The 27,445-nt window shown below is 41.4% G+C and overlaps 1 protein-coding gene across 8 annotated transcripts in view; it reads right to left on the bottom strand.

The window, feature by feature from the left end:
• Positions 1-8,553: 8,553 nt before the first annotated feature.
• The window catches only part of PLXNB2 (plexin B2), a 250,023-nt gene continuing 231,131 nt past the window's right edge, over positions 8,554-27,445 (bottom strand). For all 8 annotated transcript variants that reach the window (XM_090136759.1, XM_031614992.2, XM_031614983.2 and 5 more), the window contains 9 exons: positions 26,772-26,872; positions 25,850-25,934; positions 19,704-19,858; positions 17,951-18,111; positions 17,280-17,427; positions 16,695-16,759; positions 15,895-15,970; positions 13,896-13,970; positions 8,554-10,435 (listed from right to left, as the gene is read on the bottom strand). In XM_090136759.1, coding sequence (XP_089992885.1) covers positions 10,331-10,435; positions 13,896-13,970; positions 15,895-15,970; positions 16,695-16,759; positions 17,280-17,427; positions 17,951-18,111; positions 19,704-19,858; positions 25,850-25,934; positions 26,772-26,872 — 971 coding nt within the window. In that variant the 3' untranslated portion in view covers positions 8,554-10,330. The remainder of the gene's footprint in view (positions 10,436-13,895; positions 13,971-15,894; positions 15,971-16,694; positions 16,760-17,279; positions 17,428-17,950; positions 18,112-19,703; positions 19,859-25,849; positions 25,935-26,771; positions 26,873-27,445) is intronic.

Below are 27,445 nucleotides of genomic sequence, written 5' to 3' on the forward strand. Positions count from 1 at the left end.
ATCAGTTAGAAGCTTGTTCACTGTGTGGTGAACTCTTAAGCTACCAATTACTCTGTTAACTCAGTGGTTTAAGGCTGTGTTTCTTGGGGCTGAAAATATCTGGTTCTTTCCCACTGATGATAATAGCATGTAAGGAGCAAAATTTTAAAGTCCTAGCTTTGTCACAGCTTTCCTAACTTCCTTCTTATAGTGTCAGCATGTAAAAGGCATGCACTGGACTTGGAAGTCAATAGGATGCACATGTCCAAGTCTCTTGGGAAACTCATTCCTAAAATTATAGTCAGCAGTACAACAGCTAACTAAAGGAGTCTGATCCCTTCTGGAAGTCCCTTCCAACTTGAATTACCCCATGATCCTATGAAACTAGAGATAGCTAGCATGAGCAGGAGACATGAGGTAATAAGGATATGTGAATGAAATTTGTATGAGAGTAGGTGGGCTGTGAAGGGTGACTGGGGTGAGAATGGAAGAAAAGATGAGAGCTGTTATGGGAGAAAAATGGATAAGGAAAGAAGGGAGAGGTCACAGTAAACAGTGCTGGCAAAACACACCTTGAAAAGTTCAATGAAGCTACTGGGGGTCCAAGTCAGGAATCCTGGTTATGCTAGAAATCAGGGTAATGTTCTGCAGGTGGAGCTGATGAAGAGATTAATCTTGGAAGGAAGTCTGTGAAATAGAACCAGATGATTTTAGGGCACAAGACAACAAGGAACTACTTCTTTCAGGCACTGAGTTGGCTTTCTATTCAAACAGCTGAACTGCTGCTTTTTTAACAGCGTTTTTTGAAAAAATTCCCCTTGCTTTGCCAGCTGTTTTGGGCAAATGCCTTTTCAGCCTCATCTTGCAAATGCATCTACACATGTCCCATCAGAGAGCACCAACAAAAGGTTCTGAGATCATTCTCATCCAAACAGTGCAGACAAACTTTAGTTCAGTGTGAAATTTAGGGTGGGAAACTGCCCCCAGTTGTGCTGAGCTACCTGTATGTGTGTGCCTGGACGTGAAACAGCTGCACCTTTGCTGGGCTCGAGGAAGGACCGAAACAGCAGAATAAGGATATGTGTGGTGGACATAGGCTGTCTAGCTGCTGGCACCAAAGGGTCTGCGTGCTTTGCTTCCTTTCAGGGTATATTGCTGTTATCTGTAAATAGATGTTCAATTCTAGGAAATTTGTATATCTAAACAGTGACTGCTGAAGACAGAAAGAGTCATGTGAGTATGTCCAAGAGCTAGTGTAAAAAGCCTACGACCACACTAAGAGAGAATTATACCTCTTACTCCCCAAAGCATTTACGAGCTGGCTCACAAATATTCATGGATTTTACTGTCTTCTCTGCAATAACACTAAGTCTACATTTGCTCCTCTAACATATTCTAGATATGTAGAGTGAAGGTTAAATTTTAACAGAGATCTTTCATGATGTAACTGTTCCCTTTCTCATTTACGTCCTGAATAAGTGTTGATAAATGTTCACATTTGCAGTAAAATTCAGAAGCTAAAAGGGTTTCATCTTGGCTTTGCAGTGACCATATGTGATCAAGGGACTATTAATATTGATCATCACAATCTAATTCAAAGAGCAAAACTCAGGGAGTTAAAGCCTTGGGTAAAACTTGTAATTTACTGTTATGGGGAAAACTTTATGGCTAGCTTTTGGGTTAAAAATCCCTGAGAGTTTTCTGCAGGAAAGTTTTATTAAAGATGCATCAAGTTTAATGCAGCTATACAACACCCTTTGCTTACATATATAGATATGTATATATTTATGTATCTGCAAAATGGAATTTCCTTGCTTACGTTACATGAGATTTTAGACTACTTAGGGGGAATAATCTTGAAAATATCGTAATTCTTATTCTTCAGGTCTCTTATTTCTAGTATCTTTTAGCTCATTCATCTCAGCCAAGTTCTTTCTCCCCCCTGAAAAATCCCCAAAGCCCAGACCAAAGGACCAGCCTGAACCCCTGGGATGACTCGTTCCTGCCATCATTCCTTAGGCTGACACAGGTTTTTTTTGTGGAGCAATGCATCTTCTCAGGGCCTTCGTGGTTTTTCTTTCCCAACCTTGTATTAGAATTCTTTTTCTTTACAGAACCACAGAAAATGGTGAGCTTGGGGATAGCAGTATGGCTGGATCAGTTTTCATCATGCAGAGCACTGCCAGCAGGTTACAGGTAGGAGCCAAGATCCAGAATCTTCAGTTTTATTCCTAGCTGTGCATTAACTTGCTCTCTTACCTTAGGTGAGTGATTTTTATTAATTAACAACTTTATGTATTTATTCCATCAGCAGAAAGAAGATCCTACCTCACAGGGCATAATTAATGTTTGTAAAACACTTGAGGGTGCCTTGGTGAAGTAATAGTTCCAGAGAGCAATCCTAATTCCTAATGGCCAGGCCCATGGCACTCCAGCCCTGACATTGCAGAGCGGGCATAAGGACAATGTTGTCAATCTGAAGCATCATACATTTCATTCTATTCTCTGTCTACCTTAGCTTTCAGTTTCCTCCTTCTCATGCTGATCATGTTAAAGCACAAAATGTATTGATTTTAGAGCAAGTTGCCTAGAGAAGCTGTGGGTGCCCCATCCCTGGAGGCATTCAAGACCAGGTTGGATGGGCCCTGGGCAGCTTGAGCTGCTGGGTGGCAGCCTGCCCAGAGCAGGGGGTTGGGAGTGGATGGGGTTAAAGCCCCTTCCAACACAAACCATTCTATGCTTCTATGATAATTAATTTTAGAGTAAATCTGAAGACTGTGGGAGAGATCCAGAGTCTCTTGAGATTTTCCATGTGCTTGGATGGATCTGGAGGAAACAGCGACAACGTTTGCAATACAGGAATAACTAGAGAGTGCTATATTAATGCATAAAGCCATGTTGAAAAGATAAGGGAGTGCAGATGGGCCTGATCTGATCCATTCATCAGCTTCTTCATTGTAGGCATGGTGAGATGGCTGTTAGACACAAGTCAGATTATTTGTGAATACCACAGCCACATTCACACAGCACAATTTGACTACTCCATTTTGAACAGTAGAGGTGAAAAAATTTGTGTTGCTAGTTCTATAATGTATAATGGTGAAATGTTTTAAGTGAACTTTACAAAAACATTAGCCTAGTTTCCCACCAAATAAAGTAGATTTCTAGCCTAACAGTGTCTAAAACTTCACTGTGCCTAATTCCTGGGCCTTAGATCCAAGGAAAACACCTCTAATGAGGTCAGAAATCAACCCATTAGCAAAAGTGAAATATGCAGGCTTGTAGGCTAACATTCCCTTGCTAAAAGAATTTCCTTCATTAAAAAGAAATCCTGATTAAAACAAACAAAAAGCAAACAAAAACAATTAATCAGAGAGAATTTCCACTGAGAATTTGAAGTATCTGGTTTTGTTATTAAGAACCGCATGTGTGATTTCTGTAATGCATACATAGCAGCTGTGCCAAGCACATGGCCAGCCGTGCAGATGCGGTTTTGCCGTTTCATGGCTGGAACAGACTCATGGAGCCATGCTGCCTACATGGTGCAGGTCATCCCAGCCTCAGATTCTTGGCAATGAAAAGGGGATGGAGTTTGCAACCTAATGGATGTCCCACCTGAGATCCTTTCCTTTGGCTTCCTACATGTCAGCAGAGCAAAATGGTGCCTTCACTGAAGTCTTGGTGGAGTATAGAAGTGCTGGGGGAAAATCTGGCAGCAAGCATAACTTGGAATGGCTGCTTCTGCCCATGATGTCTCTGAGATGCATCCCTCTCCTCCCTCCAGGCTTTTATTTCATGCTTATAGTCAATCCTCATCATGACCACAGTGTACTGCCTGTCCATCTGCCCTTGGGCTTGTTGATGAAGGGCTACAACTAGCATGCCTTCCCGGCAGATAGCTGAGACACGGCTGTAGGTCATCAGTGGTGGATATTTTCTGATGGCTCTGCAGTCACCAACCAGAGGTAAGTTTGTTAAGCGGAAGCTCGCCATGTCTGTCCTGCAATGTGCTGGGCTCTGCCAGTCCCCAGAGGTCATCAGCTGTGAGCACAAAAAGCCCATAGCCGTGACAACCTCACATAGGGCAGCACTGCTGGCCGTGGGCAGGGAACTTCTTCAGGACTGCAATGAGAAGTTGTTTAAGAGTTTAGGATGAATAATTCAGCGCTCCTTTAATTTGAGAGTTTTAACAGTGGCAGTGTGTGTGCCCTGCCACATTACTTCAACCTTGCAATGAAGTACAAATAGATGTGATTCAGACTCTAAATATTTAAAGCAAGAATCTAATCTTAGCTACTTTCTGTATGCTGTCATCTCCAAAAGCTGATAAAAAGAGACAATGACGGACAGCAGAAATTGAAATTAAATTCAAGCTTTGTATTAAAGATCTCGCACCGCTAATTCACATGAATGATTAACCACAGAGAGACTCAAGTCTGCACGCTACGGCACTGCCAAAGTGCTCTTTGTTGTCAGAGCCAGAGAACAGCCAAGGGAAGGAGGAGCCCAAAAGGACAGCCACTCAATGCCCTAAGGGCCCCATGTCTCACCCTGCATCATTGGCCAGGGGCTGATCCAGCAGGGAGTTAGAGGTATTCTGGGGTGCTGCCCGCATGTGGTTTCCTCATGGGCTCTTCTAAGGCATCTGCTGTTGACCACTATCAGAGAAAGCTCCAGACTTCAGGTAGAGCTTGAACCAGCTCCAAAGGTCTGTTCGTTCTTCAGATGTCAATAGCATTGTATGTAACCAGGGGGATTTTATTAGCAAAACAAACACGGCTTAGTTTAGACAGATGGAAATATTTTGTGTTTCAGTAAGACTGTCTGCTCCAGCATAAAAATCCACTTCTATCCTTCCACAGTGAGCTGAGCATGGGAGGGCTGGGTGCCCGCAGGGACACTTTGAGAATGAAAAGCGCGTGGATAATCCAGGCAGTGATTGTTTCCTTCCTTGGGCTTTCAGTGGAATGCTGAGCTGTGTTCCAGCGAGAGCCACTGGAGCACAAGGTAAAGACCCTCATGAAGCAGGATCACGTGAAGGAGGATGAGGAAACCAGCCAGGCCCTCAACAATGAAAATCCAAGTAATGTCCTTGAGGCAGTTTTACTATTGTGAGCATTGCCATGGGCCCACATGCAACTGCAGGAAACATGGATTTTGGTTTGTTTCTCATCCCATGGATTGGCATCCAGGCCCTGCAACCAGCAAGTATGATCTCTTACTGAATAGGAGCAGAGCCGCAGGAGAGGAAAGATTAAGGGTATCACAGGAATACATTTTTCATTTCACTCCTTTCTTATTACAGTAGATTAAAAGGAGAAAAAAAAAGAGTTTTGTTCAACATTCAATTTTGCAGAGAATTAAATAAGCCAAAAACATTGTTCAGAATTAGAGCACTGAATAAAGGATTTCAAAAACACAGTGTGTGGTTCGTGGTGGGATTTTTATTTCTTTTTAAGACAAGCCATATACAGCTGTACCAGAGCTATTGTCCTTTGTCCCGCCAAAGAAACAGTTTCTTTCTGAAGTGTTCAATCCACTGAGACACATAGGTGCTTTGAAAACTCAAAAAAGAAGAAGGAAACCACTCAAACTCTCTTCTGGTTCAAATGGCAATTATCTGAAAAGCAGCAAAGAATCAGGAATACGTGGATAAATTAAGCAGCTTTTGATTGCCTGACTATGAACCGTAGTGGGATTTTTGTCTTCTTTGGGAATGATACCCTGCAGCAAGCAGTGTGCACAGACAAGATGGAAGTTGGACCCAAAGGAGTGGTGCGAGGGCACTGATCTCTCGTAGCCCAGATGGCCATTACAAGCCTGCATAGGAAAAGCAACTTTCATTTCTTGTTGATGGAGAGATATTCCTTGCCATTGAACCTGAAGGGGCTACAATTTGAAGAAACAGAAAAAAAATTAAGAATGTTCTGATTCCTGTGGGTCAAGAGAGTCCCTCTTCCTTCTGTTCTGCAGGGACTGTCAAACAAACAGCAAGACTTCCATCACCATTTTCAAGCTTCACCGAGACCAATGCTAGTAAAAGCAGATGGCCAAAAGATGGAACCTCGTTTACAAGCGTACCTTTCAAATTCCTCATTATCAATGGCAGGAGAGTTCTCGAAATAAAAAAGACAAAAACATAGCCCGGGCAAGTACAGAGGGGACAGAAGTTCTGACCATTTTAGCTTCTGTGTGCTGTTGTCTTTCATTCTCCAGAGAATTCCATGCTCCAGACAGAGCTGAAGAGCAGAGGAGCTTGTGTTGTGGGGAGCTTCAGGATCTGAGTGTGACTGCGCTGAGCTGGGAGTGAGGATGAAAGCAAGTCACAAAGCCCTCGGTGCTGACATCTCCAGTGCAACAACTCCAGTGACTCACATTGCCAAACTGCAGCCCAACTGAGTGTTAACCAGAATACCAGAGGACTCTGCCGAACTCAGCAGTGGGACTCAGAGCTGGTAGAATAATGGCAGCAGACATCTTCCTTTTGACGTCTGCAAAGTTGGCTACCTCATGGCTCTGGCAGATTGTCCACAGATAGAGGAAGAAACAAAGAGCCAACCTAAAAAACACCCAAGCCTATAATTTTTTTTTTTTTTTTTTTCTAAGAGAATACGATAGACTTGGGTAAAGTCTGAAGACAGGGCTATCTTTCCTCACAATAACATTTTTTGGAAAGGAAGTTCTCATTCCAACATGAGCCTACGTATACATGGGAAACCTGGCTTGAGCCTTAAAGCTGTGCAGTAAATGGAGGTGCTGAGGCTGCAGGAAGTGTGCGAAAGGAGGATTTCTGGATCACTTTCAGAGATTTTAGGCCAAGTGAGCCCATAGTGCCAGGGCATAATATGACTGAAAATGGTTTTGTTAATAACACTGCTTGAGCAGCTGCACCAGCAAAGGGCCGACCACAAAAATCTCATCAGTGCTGGTGAGTCCAGGGCAGCTGAAATTCAAGCTCGGAGCCATTTCAAATCGTTACACAGCTGGCTAAAAAATAATCTCCCATGTAACAAGAGTTTGGGAATTTGGGAATGGATGAACTTCAGTTTGAGTTCCCGAATTCCCCATACAATTTTTTTGTTGTTTATAGTGATGGCTCCAGCAATCTTCAGGCTGCCAGAAAATCTGGTTTTAGAGAGTGCAAATGGACACAGCTCAGCCTGAGCGGGCTGACCACGCACCCAGCACAGCCGTCTGCAGGATGGGAGGCTCACATCTGGCAATGTGACAGAGCAATGACAAAAGCCATCCCTTGAAGCGTGGTGCCTTACGTACACAAGCTGGCCAAGGGGTCCTCTGCCCATAACCACATGTTCATAAATACATAGAAGGCGCAGCTTTGGAAGAAGATCTAGGAATATGTCAGAGGGAAACCTGGCACCCAGGATTAGCAAGTAAACTGATCAAGTTACTGACTGGAAGCATGGACCTTGTTCCATCAGCTGAGATCTCTACCTGCTTGTTTGCAGGCAGGGAGCAAGCAGCACAGCCCCGTGGCTTTGGAGATGGCGAACTCAGCAGTGGGATTCAGAGCTGGGGGAGGTGTTGGCAGTCCCTGCCCTGCACCAGGGTGGGTGGGTGTCCCAGCAGGACAACTTTGTCCCCAGCTGCCACTGTGGCTCCTATTGTGCAGAGAGAAGGTTCCTGGGCCCAAAGAAGAGCTCCTCAGAGGGGCTGCAGAGGGGATGAAAAGGAAGGAGACCCCCAGTGGGCTTTTTTCTTTTATCTTGCAGATGAGCCAGATGGCAGGAGCAGCAGAAATCAGAGGAGGAGCATGAAACATTTAAGAATCAGATTGCTGAAATGCAGGGAAAACTGAAGCCAAAAACTAGGCCTGGACAAAACAGGGCACCAGAGTGGAAAAACAAGCACGGGAGAAATGTAGCCAAAAGGCAAAAAAATAAAATATAACAGCTCGTATCCATTCAAATTCCGACTCTGTGCTTTCAGGAGAGGAGACTTACAGAAACCAAAGTCCCCTTTGTAGCTGCAGCTGCTCACAGTTATTGGCCCCTAAGCTTCCTGTGCTTTAGTGCCCAATGCCTGCAAATTTCTCTCATGATGTGAAAAAAGGGCAAAAGGCACAGAGTGACCGGTGGGTCCGCCTCGCATCTTGCACGCAGCAGCAGCAGGCAAACACTTGGCTCATCTCACAGGTGGGAAGGATTGGCAGCATTGCCACTGCCCAGGGCAGCTCCTGCCCACCCACAGCTGCTCTGCATCAGGCCCGTGATGGTGGGGGCACATGGCACTCCCCCCACAAGCCCTCCTTCCCTCCAGGGCTTCCTGCTCCCTCTGGAGGGACGCCCCTGAGCTGCGTTTCAGGTGACTTTCGGATAGGGTTGCTGTCAGGCAGGAAGACGCCTTGCTACGGGATGCTGGAACACATCCTCTCTTCTCAAGAGGACTCTCATTTTTCAGAGCAAATGCCCATACGAGGGGCGTGACGTCAGCCACACCATCTGCGGGACACGCCGTGCTCATCCATTACCAACCGCAGACTGACGGGCGCTGCTGCTCCATCAGCCCCAGAGGAAGCATTACAGACCCAGCAGCCGCCCCCCAGTTTCAGTAATGATCCCGTGACACTTAGTGGAAAAAAAACCAACATTGTATTTGATTTACAATTAACAGGATTTACAAATAATGACAAAGAAACAGATTAGCCATGAAATTAAGATGCTTTTGTTGATGAAGAAGTAGCTGGCAAAGCAGCTTTATGTAGCAGTCATGTACCTCAGTCCTACACAGTGTACAATAACTTACAGCCCAGGCAAGGTCAGGAACAGTAATACGCAAATGCAACAAGTCGAGTACAAAAAAAAAACCAAAAAACAAAAGCCCTCTCAGCCCGCCAGACTGGCATTGGTGAGGCTTCCCATTTCTGTAGCTGGTGGGAAGATTCACTGACAAATACCAGGAAGCTTTCCGAAAAGAAAAAAAACAAATCAGCCAACAGTAGAGCCGACCTTATGGCCATGCAGCAGCCAGGGTCAGCGGCCGAGGCTGGTGGTGGGCGCTGGGCAGGGCAGGGAGTGAACTCACATTGATGGCAGCGCTTCCCTAAAATGCTACTTCACTGCCAACGCTGGCGAGACAAAAGGGAACGAAGATCTCTGATGTGCAATACAGCAATTGAAGAAGGCGTACCGAGCTTTTGGATTTGTACGTAGCTTACATACGTTGTAAGCGCACACTTCCCACTAGTGATTTTAACTGTCTTTGCTATGGGTTGATGGTGTTTTTCATCAGACGCAGAATTCCAAGGCTCAAAACTGAGTGGTTTTCAACACGTGGGCATACAGGTTTTCCAATATCGTACTAGTATTTTACATCACAAATACAATAAAAACAAGTGATGGTAATTCTAGGACAGTTCCAAATAAAAAAATCATCAGAACCATTCTAAAATAAGATATTATACATAATCAGATCATGTTAAACAACACACTCTCGGCAAGCAGCTAATTACAAGCATTCTGCTGGTCATGGTTTTCACACAAAAAGTCATTCAATAGCACATAAATATTTCTTTTTCTGATCTGCTTCTTTTTTACAAAACCATTCATCAGATTCACAGAATTAGTACAAGTAAGGCACATTAGCATATATCATTAAACTCACATTGATAACAAAGGGTTGTGAAGATTTAAGGACTAATTCTCCTTTGCGGTGATTTCTGAACCAAAAGAGATCCTCTATCAGAAGAACCCTCCTCACAGCCACGGCATCACTGTCACCTCCATTGCAGCCAACCGTGCTGGGCGCAGTACTGTGCTTTACTGTGGGCATAAATAATTAACCTAAGAACTGTGTGTGACAGCAAAACCCATTGGCAGATCTCACAGAGAAATTGGACACGTTGTTTACTACGTTCATTATGGGCACAGACGAAGTTTTGGAGCTACGTGGAAGTCAATTTCCAGTTATCAAAATAAAAGGGGATATTGCATGGTTCTCTGAATATGTTGTTACTTTCCTAGTACAAATATTGCTTAAAATATAAAGGATGCTATAATATTGAGTTTACTTGCATAATGAATTCTAAATGCTGATGTCTTAGATTCTATGCAATTAACTGAACTACAGACTCGCCTTCCTCCACCCCCCACCCTGCCCCCAGCCAAAGGACTCTCCTTCCCACAGAAGATTCATTTACACACAACACAGCTTTTAATTAGAAGCATAATTTACAGTAAAAATTTTTTACATTACACCTCTGCTATCAAAAAAACATGAAATCTTTCATTTAAAGTTGTAATTACACATTAAAAAATAGAACACTATTTCCTTAACAGGAAGAATGAATTTGAACATCTTCAGATCAGATTTCTTTATTGCGGCTTTCGAGTCAAAGGTCAGTCACTTTATTCTCTAATGCAGCTGCTATTTGCTGTAAACGGAAGGCGAGCTGCATTTTTTGTGCAGCTGGATCCTCTTCAAGTGCATTTATAATCTGGAAGAAGTAAACACAGAATGTTTAGAATCCTTTAGCTTAAAATATATGACGCCGTTCCCAGACCAAGTGTTTGACACTGCTTTGGTTTCCAAGCCTTTTGCATTCACCTGGTGCTGAAGATAAGGTCCTTCTATGGGTCCCACATTCTGTTTTACACATGAAGACAGTAAAAGTGTCAGCCCCTGGTATTTTATCTAAGTTACCACAATGTTTTGCATTACGCTGGGATCCAAGAAAATTAATAGATAACACTTTATCTTTTGAAATACTGCATTGCAAGGTGGAGCGGGCAGTGGGAGAAACATCAGAAACACTGCCTTTACAGCCAGGTAAGAGTTTTACTTGCAGACCACCCTACAAGGCTTGAGGGTCATTTACCAGCAGTAATTAAAGCTCTCCCCCATTGGCTTTGGCTATGAGCAGCTCCTGGGTAGCACAGGTGAGGGCAATACCAAGCGTTGGCAGTCTGTGTGCAGTGAGATGAAGGAGATGGGCCGTCACAATGCTGTGGAGCTGCCAGCCCCCCTTTGCTTCTCCAGGTAGAGCTGAGCAGCTCATGGCTCAGGAAGCACAGAGCCCTCACACAGCCCCGCCGTACAGAGTGTGTGCAGGAAGAGAGTGTGCAGAAGGGTATGTGCAGGAAGGGTATGTGCAGGAAGGGTATGTGCAGGAAGGCCTGATGCCAAGACACGAGGGATTTCAAAACGAGAGACGAAAAGGTCAGCTGTTATGAGAAGGTTTTTCTTCAAATAGAGTTTTTAAGGGCTTCTCGAGATCAAATTTCAAAGGTTTTGAAAGGTTTTCATTCCTACCATCCTTTAGGGAAACTCTTCCACCAACTATTAGATTTCTCCATTAGGGGAATGCACGGTATGGCAAAACTGTTCTTTTTCTACAGCCGGCTTTATTAATAAAAGTCAGCTGCTGTCAGCAAGCAGACACCTTTAGCTGTGTTTAAATACTACCTAAGTTGGCAAATATAAGGGCTGGAGAAATAGAGTCTGCTTGTCGCTACCTGCGGTTCCTGCTGCTCCGTGTGCTTTATTGACAATGGAGATTAATGCAGTCAGTTTCAATCCAGCTAATAATTTCCCTTTTGAGGACTGGTATGGCATTAGAGTTTCAAATGCTGGAGCAAATTTGTTTAGAAATCATTATTTTAATGGATTTGTTTTCAAAGCGTGAAAACATTTTTACAAGACAGAGTTAATAAACTCTTATTACGGTATTTAAATAGGGCCTAATTTAATTTGATATTGTTCCCCTAATTTAAACATTTACACCTAGCTGTAACGCCTCAAATCGAGACTAAATAATTCATGATTATCTCTGCTGGTGAATATAACCTTCACATAAATGTGGACAATTAGAGCTTACCCACTTAGTCACTGTCAAGCCCTGCAGAGATGCACAGGGTGCAGCGCGTGCTGCAGCCGCTGCTTCAGCAACAAAGATAAGGGCCGTCGCAAAATGTTCCAATTTATGCAAATTAAAGCATTTTTATGGAAAATAAATAAGCTCAATTAATTTTCCTGAATAGTTCTTGACGTATTATCTCCCTAACTCTGAATTAGCAGCCTTTTGATCAGAGGCATCTCGTTGTTGTACAGTGATGTATGCAAAAGAAAGGGCTGCAGCTCTGCTTTGTTGTTTGCTGCCTCGCCCCTGATAACCTCCAATTAATGGCTGCGCAGAGAGCAGGCGCCATCTGTGCCAGCCTCCAAATTGGAGAATCCCAAAACCGCGGCAGGGAGCAGGGACAAGGGAGTGTGGGAGAAGCAGGGCTTTATGGTTCATCTGTCACACAGGTTCTTTGGGTGTTTCCATAACGGATCAGGCCACAGAGATCATAGAATGACTTGGGTTGGAAGGACCTCAAAGCCCACCCAGCCTCAGCCCCTGCCATGGGCAGCTGCCACCCACCAGCTCAGGCTGCCCAGGGCCCCATCCAACCTGGTGTGGAACACCTGCAGGGATGGGACACTCACAGCTTCTCTAGGCAACTTGTGCCGGTACCTCACCACCCTCTGAGTAAAGAATTTCTTCCTGATACCTAATCTAAACCTCTTTTAATTTAAAATCACTATCCCTTCTCCTCTCATGCACTTCCTGGAGGAGCCTCCTTCAGGCACCAAAAGGCTGCTATCGGGACACCCTGAAGCCTGCTCTTCTCCAAGCCAAATGATCCCAACTCTCTCATCCTGCTTTCATGGAAGAGATGCTTCAGTCTCTGATCATCTTTCTGGCCCTCTTCTGGACCTACTCCAACAGGTCCATATCCTTATATTAGGCTCCCCAAAGCCGACCGCAGTACTGCAGGTGGGCATTTATGAGGGCAGAGCATAGGAGAAGGTTCACCTCCCTTTCCCTGCTGGCCACTACTCTTCTGATGCAGCCCAGTCCGCTTTTTCCAGATATTCTGGAATATGTTGAAAGTAAGTTTACTCAGTTCTGGGGATATGTAAATCAAAGCCATTAAGTTTGCCAGTGAATCTCCAAACACTTTTCCTACTAACCCCATTGCAAGATGTCTCAAGATGAGCTGGTTCTCCTTGCTTATGTCTGTTTTAAAGCTGTAGGAAGCAGCTGCAGTGAAGCTGGGTATGAGACTCGCTGCCTTTAGTGCTATATTTAAGTGAAAACAAGAACTGTGCTGAGGTGCAAGACAAACTGAAGCGAACTCACATGTGCTGCACTCTTTTTTTTTGATTCAGCATCTGTTCTTACTCGCTTTGATTTAATTCTAAGAGTTTTCTGGAGGCATTCATTTCCATGGAAACCTTTGGATAAAAGTTTCCTTCTCTCTTTTTGTTTTCAGATTAAATTTGGAGAGCCATAGCCACAGCCCAGCGACACTGGGATATTCTTTGTCCCCCTTTCCTCAGGGCCTGAAGAATCCAAGAAACACTGGACTGAATCTGTGAGCCTCCTTTTGAATCTGACTATTCTCAGCAGTTGTTCTGCTGCGGTTTACCTTGGGCAGGCACTTCATTTGGCAAGGCAAATTGGGGGCAACAGCACACATGGAGGTTCTAAGTGCATCTTAACTAATGAAAAAAGCACCGTCCCATTCCTAGAAACAAAACAAGTTTAATGGATTGTTCCTAATAGAAAAAAACTTAAAACCTGACAAAGGCTCTTACGACTGCTTTGTGCTTGGTGACATTTTTATTTTCTAATTCTTGGAATTTGGATGGTAGAACTCAAGAGAAAGGATTTTTAAATCTATTTTTCTTTCAGATCTCATTAAGCAATCACTGACAAAATCGGATACCTCATAGTGAAACTTCATTTCTAAGAACATACCCTTCAGCATTGTAATTTCCAAGGAATGTGTCTAACCACAGAGTTAGAGCTTTCTGTTCAACATTGCTTTTACCTCATTATCCAGAGAAAGTTAGCCTTTGTAACTTTTTATTGTTATTATATATAAAAGAAAAGAAACCCCACCTCTTACCTCATCATAGTATTTGTTAGTGTACTGGTAGAGTTGGTGTAGAGCCACAAGCGTATTTAAGGAATCAGTATGTGCCTGTTAAACAACACACATGAGCAGCAAATGTCAAAATTGCATCACAGACAGTTGAAAGTTATGCACACACATGACTGTTGGATACAGCAGAAAGTCCCATTTTCAAATTCAAGTTCTGCATCTTTTACCTCCTGCTAAGTGGAGGAAAAAGGAGTGAAAAAACTTTTGTCTGGTGATTTGGAGATCTAGATTTTCCCACTGTTGTTTTTCCAGCCTGTCTGCAGCTCCAACACAGGACGTGGAAAATATTTTGAACTTTGTCAAACCGCAGATTACAGCTGTAACATCTGTTAAGAGCATGGGTATGTGTAACTGAAGTGTTCGGTAATCTGCGTACTGCTGAAATACCACACATTGGTTTTGTCACCGCTGTGTTTGTTTGAAATCATTTCTTCAGCTCTTTACAACTGTTTGTAGTAGTTCATACCTCACTACAAGAAAGGTGTAACCCATCAAGAGAGCAAATGCTTGTATATTTGGAAAAAGCCATTTGAGTCTTGAAGATGGAATGAAGAGAGACAGAAAGGTAAAGAAAAAGGGACTTTAAAATGAAGCAAGAATTATCCCTTCCATTACCTCTCCCTTCATTACCCTCATGACATTTAACTACACGTTGACTGCACTCTGCCTGTACTAAACAGATGCTTTTCATCCACATGTACAGAATTCAAGTCTCTTGAATTGCAGAGACTTTAGATTTTTAAACTAGTTAAGAAAATAAAGAATGGCAAAAAAGCTTCTGGCATAAATGAGTATCCAAGCCATAAAACAGCAGAGAAACATCCATCTTTTCTTATCCTACAAAGTCACTTCCAGAGCTGGTCAAAATTTTCAATGTTCTTTCTGTCAGTCTTTTCACACCTACTTTTATCATAATTTATAGTGTAATTAGAAATGATCAACATATTATGCTGATTTTAAAACATTCTTCTGAAGTTACTTTTAATTATCATTTTTTAAATAAATAAAATGAACTGGAAAATGAAATGTCACCACATGTGAGCTTTGCAGTAACTGACAGAAAATAGAAATATTCTCCTGAGGATGATCTGCAAAATGCTAGGTCCTAAGGGCATTGAAATAAACTTTATATGTAGGACTCTTGAAATAACATAAGCAAGTAAACAAACCGGTCACTGTGTACAGTATCTCTTTCAGATTGGCAAGGGCTTCTGCAGGTTCTATGAGTTGAATCAAGTGCTTTGAAAGCATGGGCCTGGTCTAGCTAAGCTGAGCATCACAGCAGACAGGCTTTTGCAAGAATGAAGCAGATTTTGCTCCCTAAGTCTCCAATTGGAGCCTGCAGCTAGCAACCAACCTCCTCTGCTCTCCTCCATTACAGGTAGCACCAGAGAGCCTATACTGTGAAAAGAAAAGGTGCAAATTAAGGAAGCTCATGATGAGCTTCTTGTGTGAAAGTAAAAATATTGCTTTCATATAGACAGCACTAAAATGTGCTGTACTTAACGTATGTGAATTCCCTTTCATTTCTGGAGTCAAATTCTTGATGTGGTAGCACTCTGAACCCAGTCACTACTTGTTATGTACTTGTTTTCAGTATAGTCAATGCTAAAAATCACCCATGTGCTGCAAAGAGAAAATACCTTTCAACAGTGTTGTAATTTTTCCACAACAGATGGGAAAAAATCCAAATGCTCTGCACTGGCATCTACATCACTCAAAGAGATTTGTGATGATAACCATTCTTGATTCCATTCACTAATCAACACTTCAAAAAGCCCAAATGTACTACACCAAGCAGGAGTTTTTCAAAGAGATATGAAGTAGCTCATCTGATGCTTAAATACACAAAAACCCCTTTGATGCTTAAATACACAAAAACTTGTGGAGTTAGAACGAGAAGACAAAAACAGTGCTATACTTGGCTTCAATTTCAGGACAAGGAAACTTAATTCATTCTTACCCTAGAGATTTCTGCTAGATGGGTATTCATATCTTGGTCACTAACTGGTACCATCTGACGAATACCTTTGTAGTAACTGCAACAAATGAAAACAAACTTTCACTTAGATGAAATACACTGTGGTTTCCTGGTAATTTTGTATTTTGATTTCACAATTACTTTAAACAGCTTTCCTAATAGTGCAGATGTTCTACCACAGCAGACCAGTGACTCACTTAGTTCCTCAATCTCCCAGCAGTCATTAGTACTTGATATCCCTGTAAGAAAGGCAGATTGCACCTGCTTGCACAGGGCCGTAGCACAGGACAGGAATCTACTTATTACCCCAATGATGATTATTTCAGGTCTTAAAACTTCTGAAGTAACTAGTTAGTAAGAGTTGTGTCCTGCAGCAGATCTTCAGCGGTATTCATAGAATTCTCAAATCAGTAATTGAATAACGTCAGAGACTGGATAGAAATAATGTTTTTGTGAAAATGTTTTCAGGATTTGATTCCTACTCAGTTATGGAAGTGCAGCAGTGGTTAGACAGATCAGTGGGTAAGAACAGTCCTCATGGAGAATAGCACTGTGTTCTCCCCAGGTAACTCTATCCATCTGTTGCACTGGGTCACAATGACACTTCATTTCAATGCTGTGAACACTGCTGCCAAGGGAACATTTTAACATTCAGGTGTAAAATTTTTAACTTTTGATTGCTGACTTTGCCTCAGCATTCACTTTTCCTGTTACTGAGTGTATTTGCAAAGCTTAACATTCTAACAACTCTGCATCAACATGAAAAGTCTCTTTATACTTACTCTTCCACCATTTTCTTATAATTAGAGATCTCTTTCGCATAAAGTAATTTATTACTTGGAGAATCCTGAAAAAAATCATAATAGAAACTTGGTTGATTTATGAACCATTCTGAGAGGCAACATGAAGTCAAGAAGCTAAGGTCAAGCCTTTCTAATTTCTAATATGCACTTGAGCTTTGCAGATTTTAACATTCCAATGCTTATTATTAACATGATTATCATTATGAACATTTACTTTGATACAAGGGGAAGACTGTCTTTAAATACAGCATTATTGTTGGGTTTGACAAATATATCACTGGAAGATGATTTTAAATTATGGTGGACATGTAATAATCAGTTCTTAAACTTGCTTTTTTTTAAAAGGAGTTGATATTTTCTGCTTTTTGGGACTATCAGTTGGCAGACTACACAGTAACAATGACAGGCTCACCAACCTGCTAAGTGGTGAAATGCTAACTTCATTATAAAACTAGAAGGAAACTATCACTGCTGTATCTTCTCAGAGAATTGGTATTGTCTAGGACAATGCCCTGTGTCTTGTCAGGCATGAATGTATCAGGATGTAGAATGCAAATTACTTACTCTGCTTAATTTGTGCTCTGTTCTTGTGCAAGCATCCATGAAAGTCTGTGCAATGACTGACAAGGAAGCATCCACTACTTCATGAACGTGAACATCAAAGATGAAGTGGGGATTTTTCAGTATGTTTACCCAGAATCTAAGAGGCAAGCTGTGCAGAAAGGAAAAAGGTAAAAAAAAAATCTTCTGCACAATAAATGTTCTACAACAAACAAGTCACATGGAAGTAAATATGGGTTTTGCATTTTGATCTTCTCACTACTCTGAAACTTAATTTTATATTTCAACAATTACACATGCTGTCTTTTGTCTATTTTCCATGTCTGGAAACAAAGCCTTTGCGACTCTGGCAGAAAAATAAGAAAAGCTTGTTGGAGAAGAATCCTGAGTACCCCAGAACAGCAAGAGGAGATGCCTGTGTGGTTAGAGAAACTACCTGACCAAGATTTTCTTAGATTTTGTGCACTGACGGGCAACTCTTGTCCCTTCTGCCTACTACTCTCCTGTAGGTAGGTGACTTTCATTTTTGCAACTTGTAGACAGGGAATCCTTTTGATCATATTATCTCAATTAAAATGATTCTGAGAATTACAAATGAGATTTACTTTGATTTGTGGTGATAGTGCCAGCACATACTTGTCAATTACACTCCCATTTCCCTACTGTGTTCATACCTGTTTGTTTTCCAGATGTGAATGGTATCTTCATCCTTGATGTCATGTTTTTCTGCTTGCTCATCAAGAAAGTCAAAGAAGTATTTCACAGCTGGTGGCACTACATGGTTTGAGTTGAGCACACTATGAAAGAAGTCATCTACAAACTGCTGAAGTGTTCCCTTAAAGTGAATAAAAACAAATTTTGCATTACAGGCCTCAGCACCATCCTTTAATGCAGTTGCAGTCACTGAAGGCTCTCAATTCTGAGTGCTGATGCTGTCCAATGACAAAAACTCCTTAATGCAATGAACTTGCAAACAGCTCAAACAGTAAAGACCTTTTAGAGAACAATTTTATGCTGTAGTCTAAAGGCTAACACAGAAAGCTGTGCTTTCTGCCTGACAGAAATATAGCAGAACCCAGTAGCTAAGTACACAAAAGATATACAATTCAAGGTCATTGTACACGTAAAAATAGTTACCAATTTTCTAATTGTTTTGCAGCTTCCCACCTCCATTTTCTCAGACTCCAGAGTATCATGTACCAGTAAAACAATTCTAGATAAAGACTGGGAGGAAAAAGTACCTTTTGTCTTGCTATGGAAAGCACTTGGATCTCATCAGATGTCCAGCTTTACAAACTCTACCAAGTGTGAGGGGTGAAGCATTCCGAGGGGGCTGCACTTCTGACTGGATCCTTACACCTGCCTGGACCTTACAGACTATCACTTCTGAGACTGTCCCTGTGTTTTAGAGAAGACCTTGTTGAGGCCACATGTAGTTTCTTCTCAGTGAGCCAGTTGGCCCTAGAGACACGGAAGAAGGGCTGCATCCTCTCTTTTTTCATCACTGCAGTTGCCACACACAGGGCAGGGCAGGGCAGGGATAAAGGGCGTGATGAGCTCTAAAGCCTCATGCTGGTCACGCAGGCAGGAAAGACATATCAACAGTCCTGGGGCTGCACCGGCACCTGTGATCCCAACCACTCACCATCTCTGTGGGAGTCAGTAAAACTCCAGACCAGCAACAATCTACAAAATTGGCTGTTGAGAACAGAAAAGGGGTGGCCACAAAGTGTTTATTAATAGAACAGAGGGATACAGGCATTTTGCTGGCCTCAAGTCACCGTCATCCATATACATCCATAGACTTTCCATCATATTCACTTTGCCACTTGGTCAAATGGCCTTAGTTGGAGTCAGGTTACTCCCATTTTCACAAAGAATTTGGTTTAGGAGTCATTAAATACATTATCCTAAGTTCCTTCAGTAGGGAGGAATGCTTAGTTCAATTATTTTGGTTGTGATCCATTCTGTAATATAAGCACTACAAACAGTCTAAAAGGACTATCGCTATTTGAAAAGTTTTTTACTATTTTTCCTAGATTAAACTGCAGCACTGGAAATAAAAAAGAACAGGGAAACAAATGGCTCTGAAGCATTACATAAAGCATTTTGTTCAAAATAAAATCCAGCAGAATATTGTCTAAACAGGTGGCATAGAAGAGAATATCCATCTTTGTCTTGCAAGAAAAATTCTCATTTAACTCACACAGAATTATAGTTCTCAGCTTTCACATGGAGTTAAATTTTTTCCTAGTAACGTTCTTGGGGGCATATTAATCACTTGAAGCTCTGAACACAGCCTGTGTGTACACGACACGGATATTGAAAATTTCAGCTGAAAGCATGACTAATACTTGCATCACTTTCTTCAGCAGTACATCAAAATCTCCAGAAGCATGGTGTAACAGTGCAACATCTGACCCTTACCTTCACAGAGAGAAGTCTTGTCAGGTAGATTTCTGTAATAGCTTTGGTTCTCTCTTTTTCTTTCACGCTGCCTCTCTTCGATTTGCTTTCATCAATTTCATCTACTGGCCGGACGAGGTGCCAGACTTTATTTTCATCCTCTAGAAGCGCATGCCCTAGAAACAGTAATTGCAATAATTACAAGAAAATCTCCCTCAGAAATAATTCTGAAAATAGTCATGCACATCAGTAATTGTAAGAACCTTGCACTCCATTCTTGGCGTACCTTTCTTTTTGCCAAGAGGATCCAGATTACTTGGTTCCTCTCTAACAGTCCAAGTACTAAATTTTCAGTAATACATAACTGAAAGAGTAACACTGAAGTAGGAGGGCATGACCTTAAGCAGGCAGAAGTAACAACTGCAGGCAGCAAATTCAAAATCCATTAGAATAAGATTTTTCTAAATGTGTTTGTCACACCAAGTCTGCTGCCATATATAAGAAACAGGATTAAGCACCTGGATGGTTATAACATATCCATGGCCTGGCCATGCATATGGACCTTAAGCACAGTTTAATTACCAACAGTATGTGAATATTCAGATAACCTCCTTCTGCTTGAGAATCTTCTGTTGAGAGTGAGATACAATACCAACTGCGAGTTTAAACTTGCAATTAATAGTCCTTGAACAAAGATTCAGCATCACAAACTTAGCTTCAAATCTCCTGTTTTTACTTGTCCTTCCTTTAAATCCTGAACTTTGAGTTAATATTTCTGCATGGTGTAGAACCAAAAATCAATGATGCTTTTCCAGTGGAGGTTACTGAATCAGTGCATTTTAAATCATTGGTGTCTTAGAAATGTGAAAGTTATTTTTCCCATAAAAACAGTGATTCAGCCCTGTTACACAAACTATTTTGCAATACTGCCAAGTTTTATGCTTTAATATATGTGTATAATGTAAATGAATTACAGTTACAGCAGAAAATATCAGTTTCTAATTGCATGATTTTTGTCCTTTCAAACTGTTGGCAATAATAGTTTTTAACTAAGTTCTGCAACAACTACATTAAATTTATCAGATGTACCTTAAATTAATGTTAAATATTTTATATCAGAGAGAAAATGAAATTAATATGTAATCTGGCAAAGCCAATGCTTCTACTTGAATCCTAGCATCTATTTTATATATTCTCATGAAAAGTATTAGCTATGCAGCCTCTTCTTTATGACCAGGTGGATCTTTTAGCCAAGTGAAAATTGGACAGTTAATACTGTTGTCCTTTGGAAGTTCATAATTTGAGCTGGAAGTTCACATGCATGAAATAAGAAAGCAAAAAAAGCTCTCATTTTATTTTGAAGTAATTGAGTAGTTGTGAGTTCACAATTGATACCACTCATAGTAATTGTTTGTCAGTACAGTCTGTCAGTAAGATCTGTTGAAGGGCCTGAAGTTTGGCTTCTCTTTTGCAGTGCCTGCCATTTACTCTTATAAAGAAATAGATGGAATCACACACAGAAGAACTATGTTGGTTGGTACACTTCTACTTCACCCTCTGATTCAAAGGAATGCATCCTCTTTGCTCTCATAATAGTGCATAGCCTGATTTTGCTTTGGAATGAAGAGAACACACCGAAGGGGATTTCACTGAGATTTCTTGCCCTTGCATATGGCTTAATCCAGCACGTGTTTGTTCAGCAACAACAGAATCAGCTACTAGAGAAATAGTAGTTATTTCATAGGAAAGTAGGGCTTAGAGAGAACACAGTTCCACTGGATGAACTTCTGTAATGCAAAGATCCCACTTCATTGCTAAAAATAGCAGCCAGAAAGAGGAAGAGAAATGCAAAACAGGGGCAATGAGACATATTAGCAGTATGGTTGCTAAGAGGAGATCACACTTCTGGGAGATAACACTTTCCCTACTGGAAAGCTAGGAGGTGAAGAAAGTGAAACAGAGGGGGGAACACTGTCTTTTTTGGTTGTAGCAGCCTTGTGATGCAACAAGCCATAAGCGAGGAGAGGACTGTGCCCACAGGATCAACTGCCTTCCCCCCCTGAAGGCTTCTTCTTGGCCCTTCTGAATTCTTTGGCCAATACAGAATGGAATGAATCTGATGGAAAGCTGGTGGAGGCAAGCGAGCCACTGACAGCCAGCGCAGCCTCCCCCTACTGCACGACTCACGGTGAGCTCGCCCCATCCTCTCCTGGGAATGCAACACTCCAAGGAAGGGCTGGCCTACACACATCTGCTCATCAGCATTTCTGATCTGCAGCCCTCTGGCTATTCTAAAGCGGAATAATAGAAAAAAAAAAGAACCCTAAAACACCCAACCACCAAAAAACACAAAACAGCCCCCACAGTAAGTTTTCAACAGAATACTCTGTTTCGGCTTATAGCTCTGTACAGAAATTCTAGCACAAAATCATCAGAACCATTCTCCATCTTGATACAAATTAGTAATTGCATTTATTATGTTATTATGAAGAAAAGAATTCTGCATTCAATTTGTCAGAACCACCAGCTTCCAGTGTCTTCCCGCTAGAAGCTGTGAATCAAAAGCAGCATGGAAGCAATGCCAGGTTTTAGAGGAACATCTCTGAACATGGTTTTACATTTTCGTTCTGTGCAAAGCCTCTTGCTTTGGCAGACAGTCAATGGCTTCAGCTGACATTGCTCAATGCAAAAGGTGCAAGTTAATGAGGCTGGATAAAAGGAAAACCACATCGTCACAAGACTTATTCATAGAGCAGGGATAGGATTTCTATTTATTCCAACCCCGTAAATCCCTGACTGTGTCATATAAATGCGTGTGTGTGGGAGGGCAAGCCTCTGATCCTCTCCTCTGCGTTTTATACACTTAGCATCTCACAAGTCACTGTCGCTGTCAGCGTCTCTCCCTTTGCACTAGTTGTATAATGAGAGAACAAGTTGGCACCAGCTAGCTCTGAAGACCCTTAGGGACTAATGAAAATAGGCTAGCCTGGCATGAAATGCTATCTTCCCATATTTTGTACATCACCACTGCACGAGACAGGGTGCGGAGAAGAAACAAGGTGGAAGCTGTCTTCATTCTATGCTTTGGGATCTGAGCTGTCTCAACATATTTTTTCTCTCATGTATGAAAGCCCTTATGTGACAGCATTGTCCCCAGAAGCCTGCTTCTCCTTTACAATTTAGAACAGTACATGTACAACTAAGGAGTCCACCCTGGAATACTGATCGTGTGTGTACAAAGAGCGTCATGGTACTGAATCATAGCTGAAGACATAATTGTAGATAAAGAGAAAAGAGGAAGGGGGAAAGGAGGAAGGGAGGAAGGAAAAGAAAAACACTTGGTCTGATCCTTAGCTGTTTGCCATAAAGATGTGGGGAGGATGGAAGACTGGGAACCCAGAGTTGGAGACTGAACACGTCTCAGCATTAAGAAAGCAAAGCAAGCTGAGCACACACTGTGTCCATTCACTAGTCTACTCCACTTCTTCAGAGTGGAGGTGATTACTGCCTCAGCAGTTATCTCAGCGATCAGTGCAATTAAACTGAAGAGGGACTAGGATTGTTCTCCTTGGCTTGCTGCACTTCATCACCCTTTGTATGAAACTGATGTTTTTTAGAGTGAATACCAGCAGAGGTATTGGAAGAATGTTTATAGCAGTGGAGGTATTGGAAGAACATTCAGGATGCTGGATAAAGTCTCAACAGGAACTATCCAGGAGGAAAGAGCAAAAGGTAAGTGGCAAGTAATTCTGCCTGTTCTGCTCTCTTGGTCAACACTAAACACTATTGAAATGGAAGTTGGCACATTTTTGTTAAATAGCAATAATACACGTAGAGCTATCAACTGAGAGTTGTCTTGAAAAATGTATGTTCCTGGTATATTATTTCCAACCTGTCTGACTGCCAAACTGTTGGAAGCCATGAAATCTAAGATCACTACATTTGTGTAAAGGAACTAAACTGTTAGGTGAAGCAATGGCTTTTAAAATCAGTGCTAGACTGAAAACCGTATCAAATAGTTTCACGGAACGAATAATGACCTCAACAATTATCACTCCATAAATCTAACACACAACTCGTGTACAGTAACTGAATATAAGGATAAAAATAAGAGAAACAGAACATCTGAAATGTAAAAGAATCACATGACAAAGAATATTAACTTACAAGTAAATACTTCCATTAATATCACAGCGCATTTTAGGCTAGAGTGGATGTTGTCTGTCAAGAAGTTTAGAAATAAAGGAAATTGGTCTAGAGAACATACCCACACAGGAAGGTAAAAGCTTTAGAAGATGGGTTCCAAGCTACCACATAATCTCTCACACAGAGAAGTCCAACATACTGTATCAGGCAGCACATTAGAATTAACTTTATGTAACATGCATTATTGCATATGTAACTGTATAAATAACATGAAAGAGAGGAAAATTTAAAAGGTAAGTCTTGACAGTAGCTGACAATGGACTGCAACCCTTGAAACAAAGGAATGATAGAAATTTTAAGAGATAGTACGTAGGAATTAACAAAATCAGCCAACACATTCTAGAAAAGCCAAGTGAATGTAGCTGGTGAAATATCACTTGCCATGGTAGAGAAATACAAACTATGAATGTATAGAGACTAGTCTGCAAGGCAAAACAGTTGTAAGAAATGCAATACAGAAATTATATCAGATCTGTTATATCATGGAGCAGAGGAGCTGGTCTCTCCTGTGGTTCATCTATAAAGATGCATTCAATTCTCAGTTCAGTAAGTGGAAGAAATTTTGAAAGTATGAAGAAAGAAGGAGAATCTTTTTCTTAAAAAATTGAAACGTTTTGGCTGCAGATGTAATGGCATTAAGAAACAAAATGGAAATGTTTGCTAAGAGCACTTTCTATTAAGCTGGGATATAATCTTACACTAATTATAATTAAAGCTCCATTATTTCAGGCTTTTATAACTAGGATGAAGGAAACCACTGCACGTGTACAGAAAGTAGCACAAAACAAATAAGCCCTATATAGTCTGGTGGGGAATATAAGGATGTGCCACTTGGGAAGAATACAAGGATACTGTTCAAACATGCAGAGATGGGATCAGGAAAGCCAATGAACAAATGGAACTAAACTTGGAGATGGATGTTAAAACAACAAGGTACATTGGCCAGAAGAGACAGGCCAAAGAGAGTGTGTCATATCAGATAAACAAGAACTGGATACAACAGATATAGAGAAGGTTGAGGTACTCAATGAGCTCTTTGTCTCAGCCTTCACTGGCAGCCAAGATTCTCCTATTTCTCACATCCCTGAATCTCACATCCTTGAACCTGTTGGTGGGAACTGGGGGAATAAATTCCTCCCTACTGTGAGAGCAGAGCAAATCTGAAACTGCCTAATGAGACTGAACATGTACAAGTTCATGGGGCTGGATGACATGCATTTCAGGGTCTAGAGGGATCTGGCTGATGTGGTTGCCAAGCCACTCTCCATCATATTTGAAAAATTATACCTGTCAGGTGAAGCCCCTAGTGACTGGAAAAAGGGAAACATCACTCCCATTTACAAGAAAAAGAAGATGGAGGAACTACAGGCAGTGAATCTCACCTCTGTGTCTGGGAAGATCATTCACCAGATCCTCGTAGAAGACATGTTAAGGCACATGTGGGATGAGCAGGTAATCTGAAACATTCAACATGGCTTCACCAAGGAAAGGTCATGCCTGATTAATCTAGTGGCCTTCTATGATGGAGTGATGGCGTTGGTGGACATAGGGAAGGCAACTGATGTCTTCTACCTGGTCTTGTGCGAGGCCTTTGACATGGATCCCTCACTTATCTCTAAACTGGAGAGATATGGATTTGAAGGGTGGACTATTCAGTGGATAAAGAATTAGTTGGAAGGTTGCAGCCAGAGGGTTGTAGTCAATGGCTCTAAGCCCAGGTGGAGGCCGATGACAAGCAGTATCCCCCAGGGTCTGTCTTGGGATGATCAGAGGGCTGGAGCACCTCTCCTATGGGTTGAAACTTAATAATTCTTGAGGTCCCTTCCAACTCAAGCTATTCTATGATTCTACAATCTTGCTCCATATACACTCAATAAACACTACCAAGATCACCATCACCATCTCTGTGTAGGTTTGGCTTCCAAACATTTTGGGAGTTAGAGAAGCCCCAAAATACTTACTTTCCCCTGGGACATCTTGCTGACTATCCTCTGGCTGCTGGGAAATTCCCATTTTCGATAAGATGAGTGTGGCACCATCTCGGACCTTTAAAGATACAAACATAGGGTTGTTATGCAAAAGAACAAAACAAGGCTGAACTTTTTTCTTAACAGATAAACTATGGTTTCTGTAATCTTTTGTTAGAAATCTGGACCTGACTTCTATCAAAAGAAATCTGATAAATGCTGCCCTACAAAGGCTTATTGGGCAACTGGATCTGTCATTCAGAGCAGACTGCCCTCCAGCTTGTTGCATAATAGATTGCATCAACACGTCCTCAGATTAATCAAAATGCTAGAATCACATCCAAGACTTCAGTGGTTCATCTGTCCAATGTGAAGGCCCTTCGTGCAAAAAAAAGATTTTATTGTGAAGAATCACACCTGTATAGAAAACTAACTTCTAGCTTTCCTAACCAGGATACCTGTTGTTACAATAGGACAAATAAAATACAAATGAAAGATAAATGGATTGCAAGTATTAGTGTGCCCAGTACAAAACCTAACAGACCGCACAGAACATCAACATCTGCTCTCTTGACTAGGCTGTTGAACAAAACAGATCAACCCAAAATCTATTTATCAGCAGAGCAAGAATAAGGATAATTCTCAAGGGTAGGAAGTTGTAAAGGAAATAAAAGAAAATATGGATACAAGACCCAGCAAAGGCACAGGGAGCTTTGGAGTGTTGAAAGGAGAATTTAGGCAATATGTCTAGACCTAGTCTTTTATGCTCTCAGGTTTTTACAGTCTAGACCCAGAGGTAGTTTTTCTTTTGATTCTTTACACAGAACAGAAGTTCCTCTACAAACAAATAAAGATTTTATTTATTACTAGAGAACAATTAACAGATGTGAACAACTGCTCTGAAACACCTCCTTACATTATAATGCATCAGTGTGTTGATACGTTTCCATCTGCCATCTCTTTGGGATGTTAAATCCAAGTCTGAGAGGATCTGTGCAGTAGAACCTGGACGCCACTCTAAGGGGTAATTAAAATGAGAAAAAAAAAACCTGTTTTAACCACATGCAAATATAACTACTCCAAGAATGTTTAAATTTAGAGAACCTCTGACGTATTGTGGAATATTAAAAGAGGTAATTTGACATGTCGTGATGTGCATTATTTATTGCTTTCTAGTTTGGACTTCATTAGAGAAGTTTGCACAATTAATTCCCAACCATGCACATAATTTCTGATAATTTTCCATGGAAAGTCAGAGAATCACAGAATGCCAGGGAGTGAAAGGGACCTCGAAAAATCATCTAGTCCAGCCCCCCTGCCAAAGCAGTAACACCTAGATTAGGTCAAATTCCTCTGCATAGAATACTACTAATATAAATAATAAGAACCACTGTCAGTCCAAAATAGAGGAGTAAGACCTTCTGTGGATTGGAAAAACCATTCTTAATTAATTTACCAGTATTTTCTCAAGAGTAAAAATTGCTTCCTCTACTTTCAAATTAAGGTATTAATGAGGATATTGCAAAACTTCTTAAATAGAGCTTCTACTACGAGATTATTAGGCCTTTTAGGTCAGACTTCTTTTTTTCC

Source organism: Phasianus colchicus, chromosome 1 (assembly GCF_987193195.1).
Source record: "Phasianus colchicus chromosome 1, bPhaCol1.hap1.1, whole genome shotgun sequence".
NCBI classification, from domain to species: domain Eukaryota; kingdom Metazoa; phylum Chordata; class Aves; order Galliformes; family Phasianidae; genus Phasianus; species Phasianus colchicus.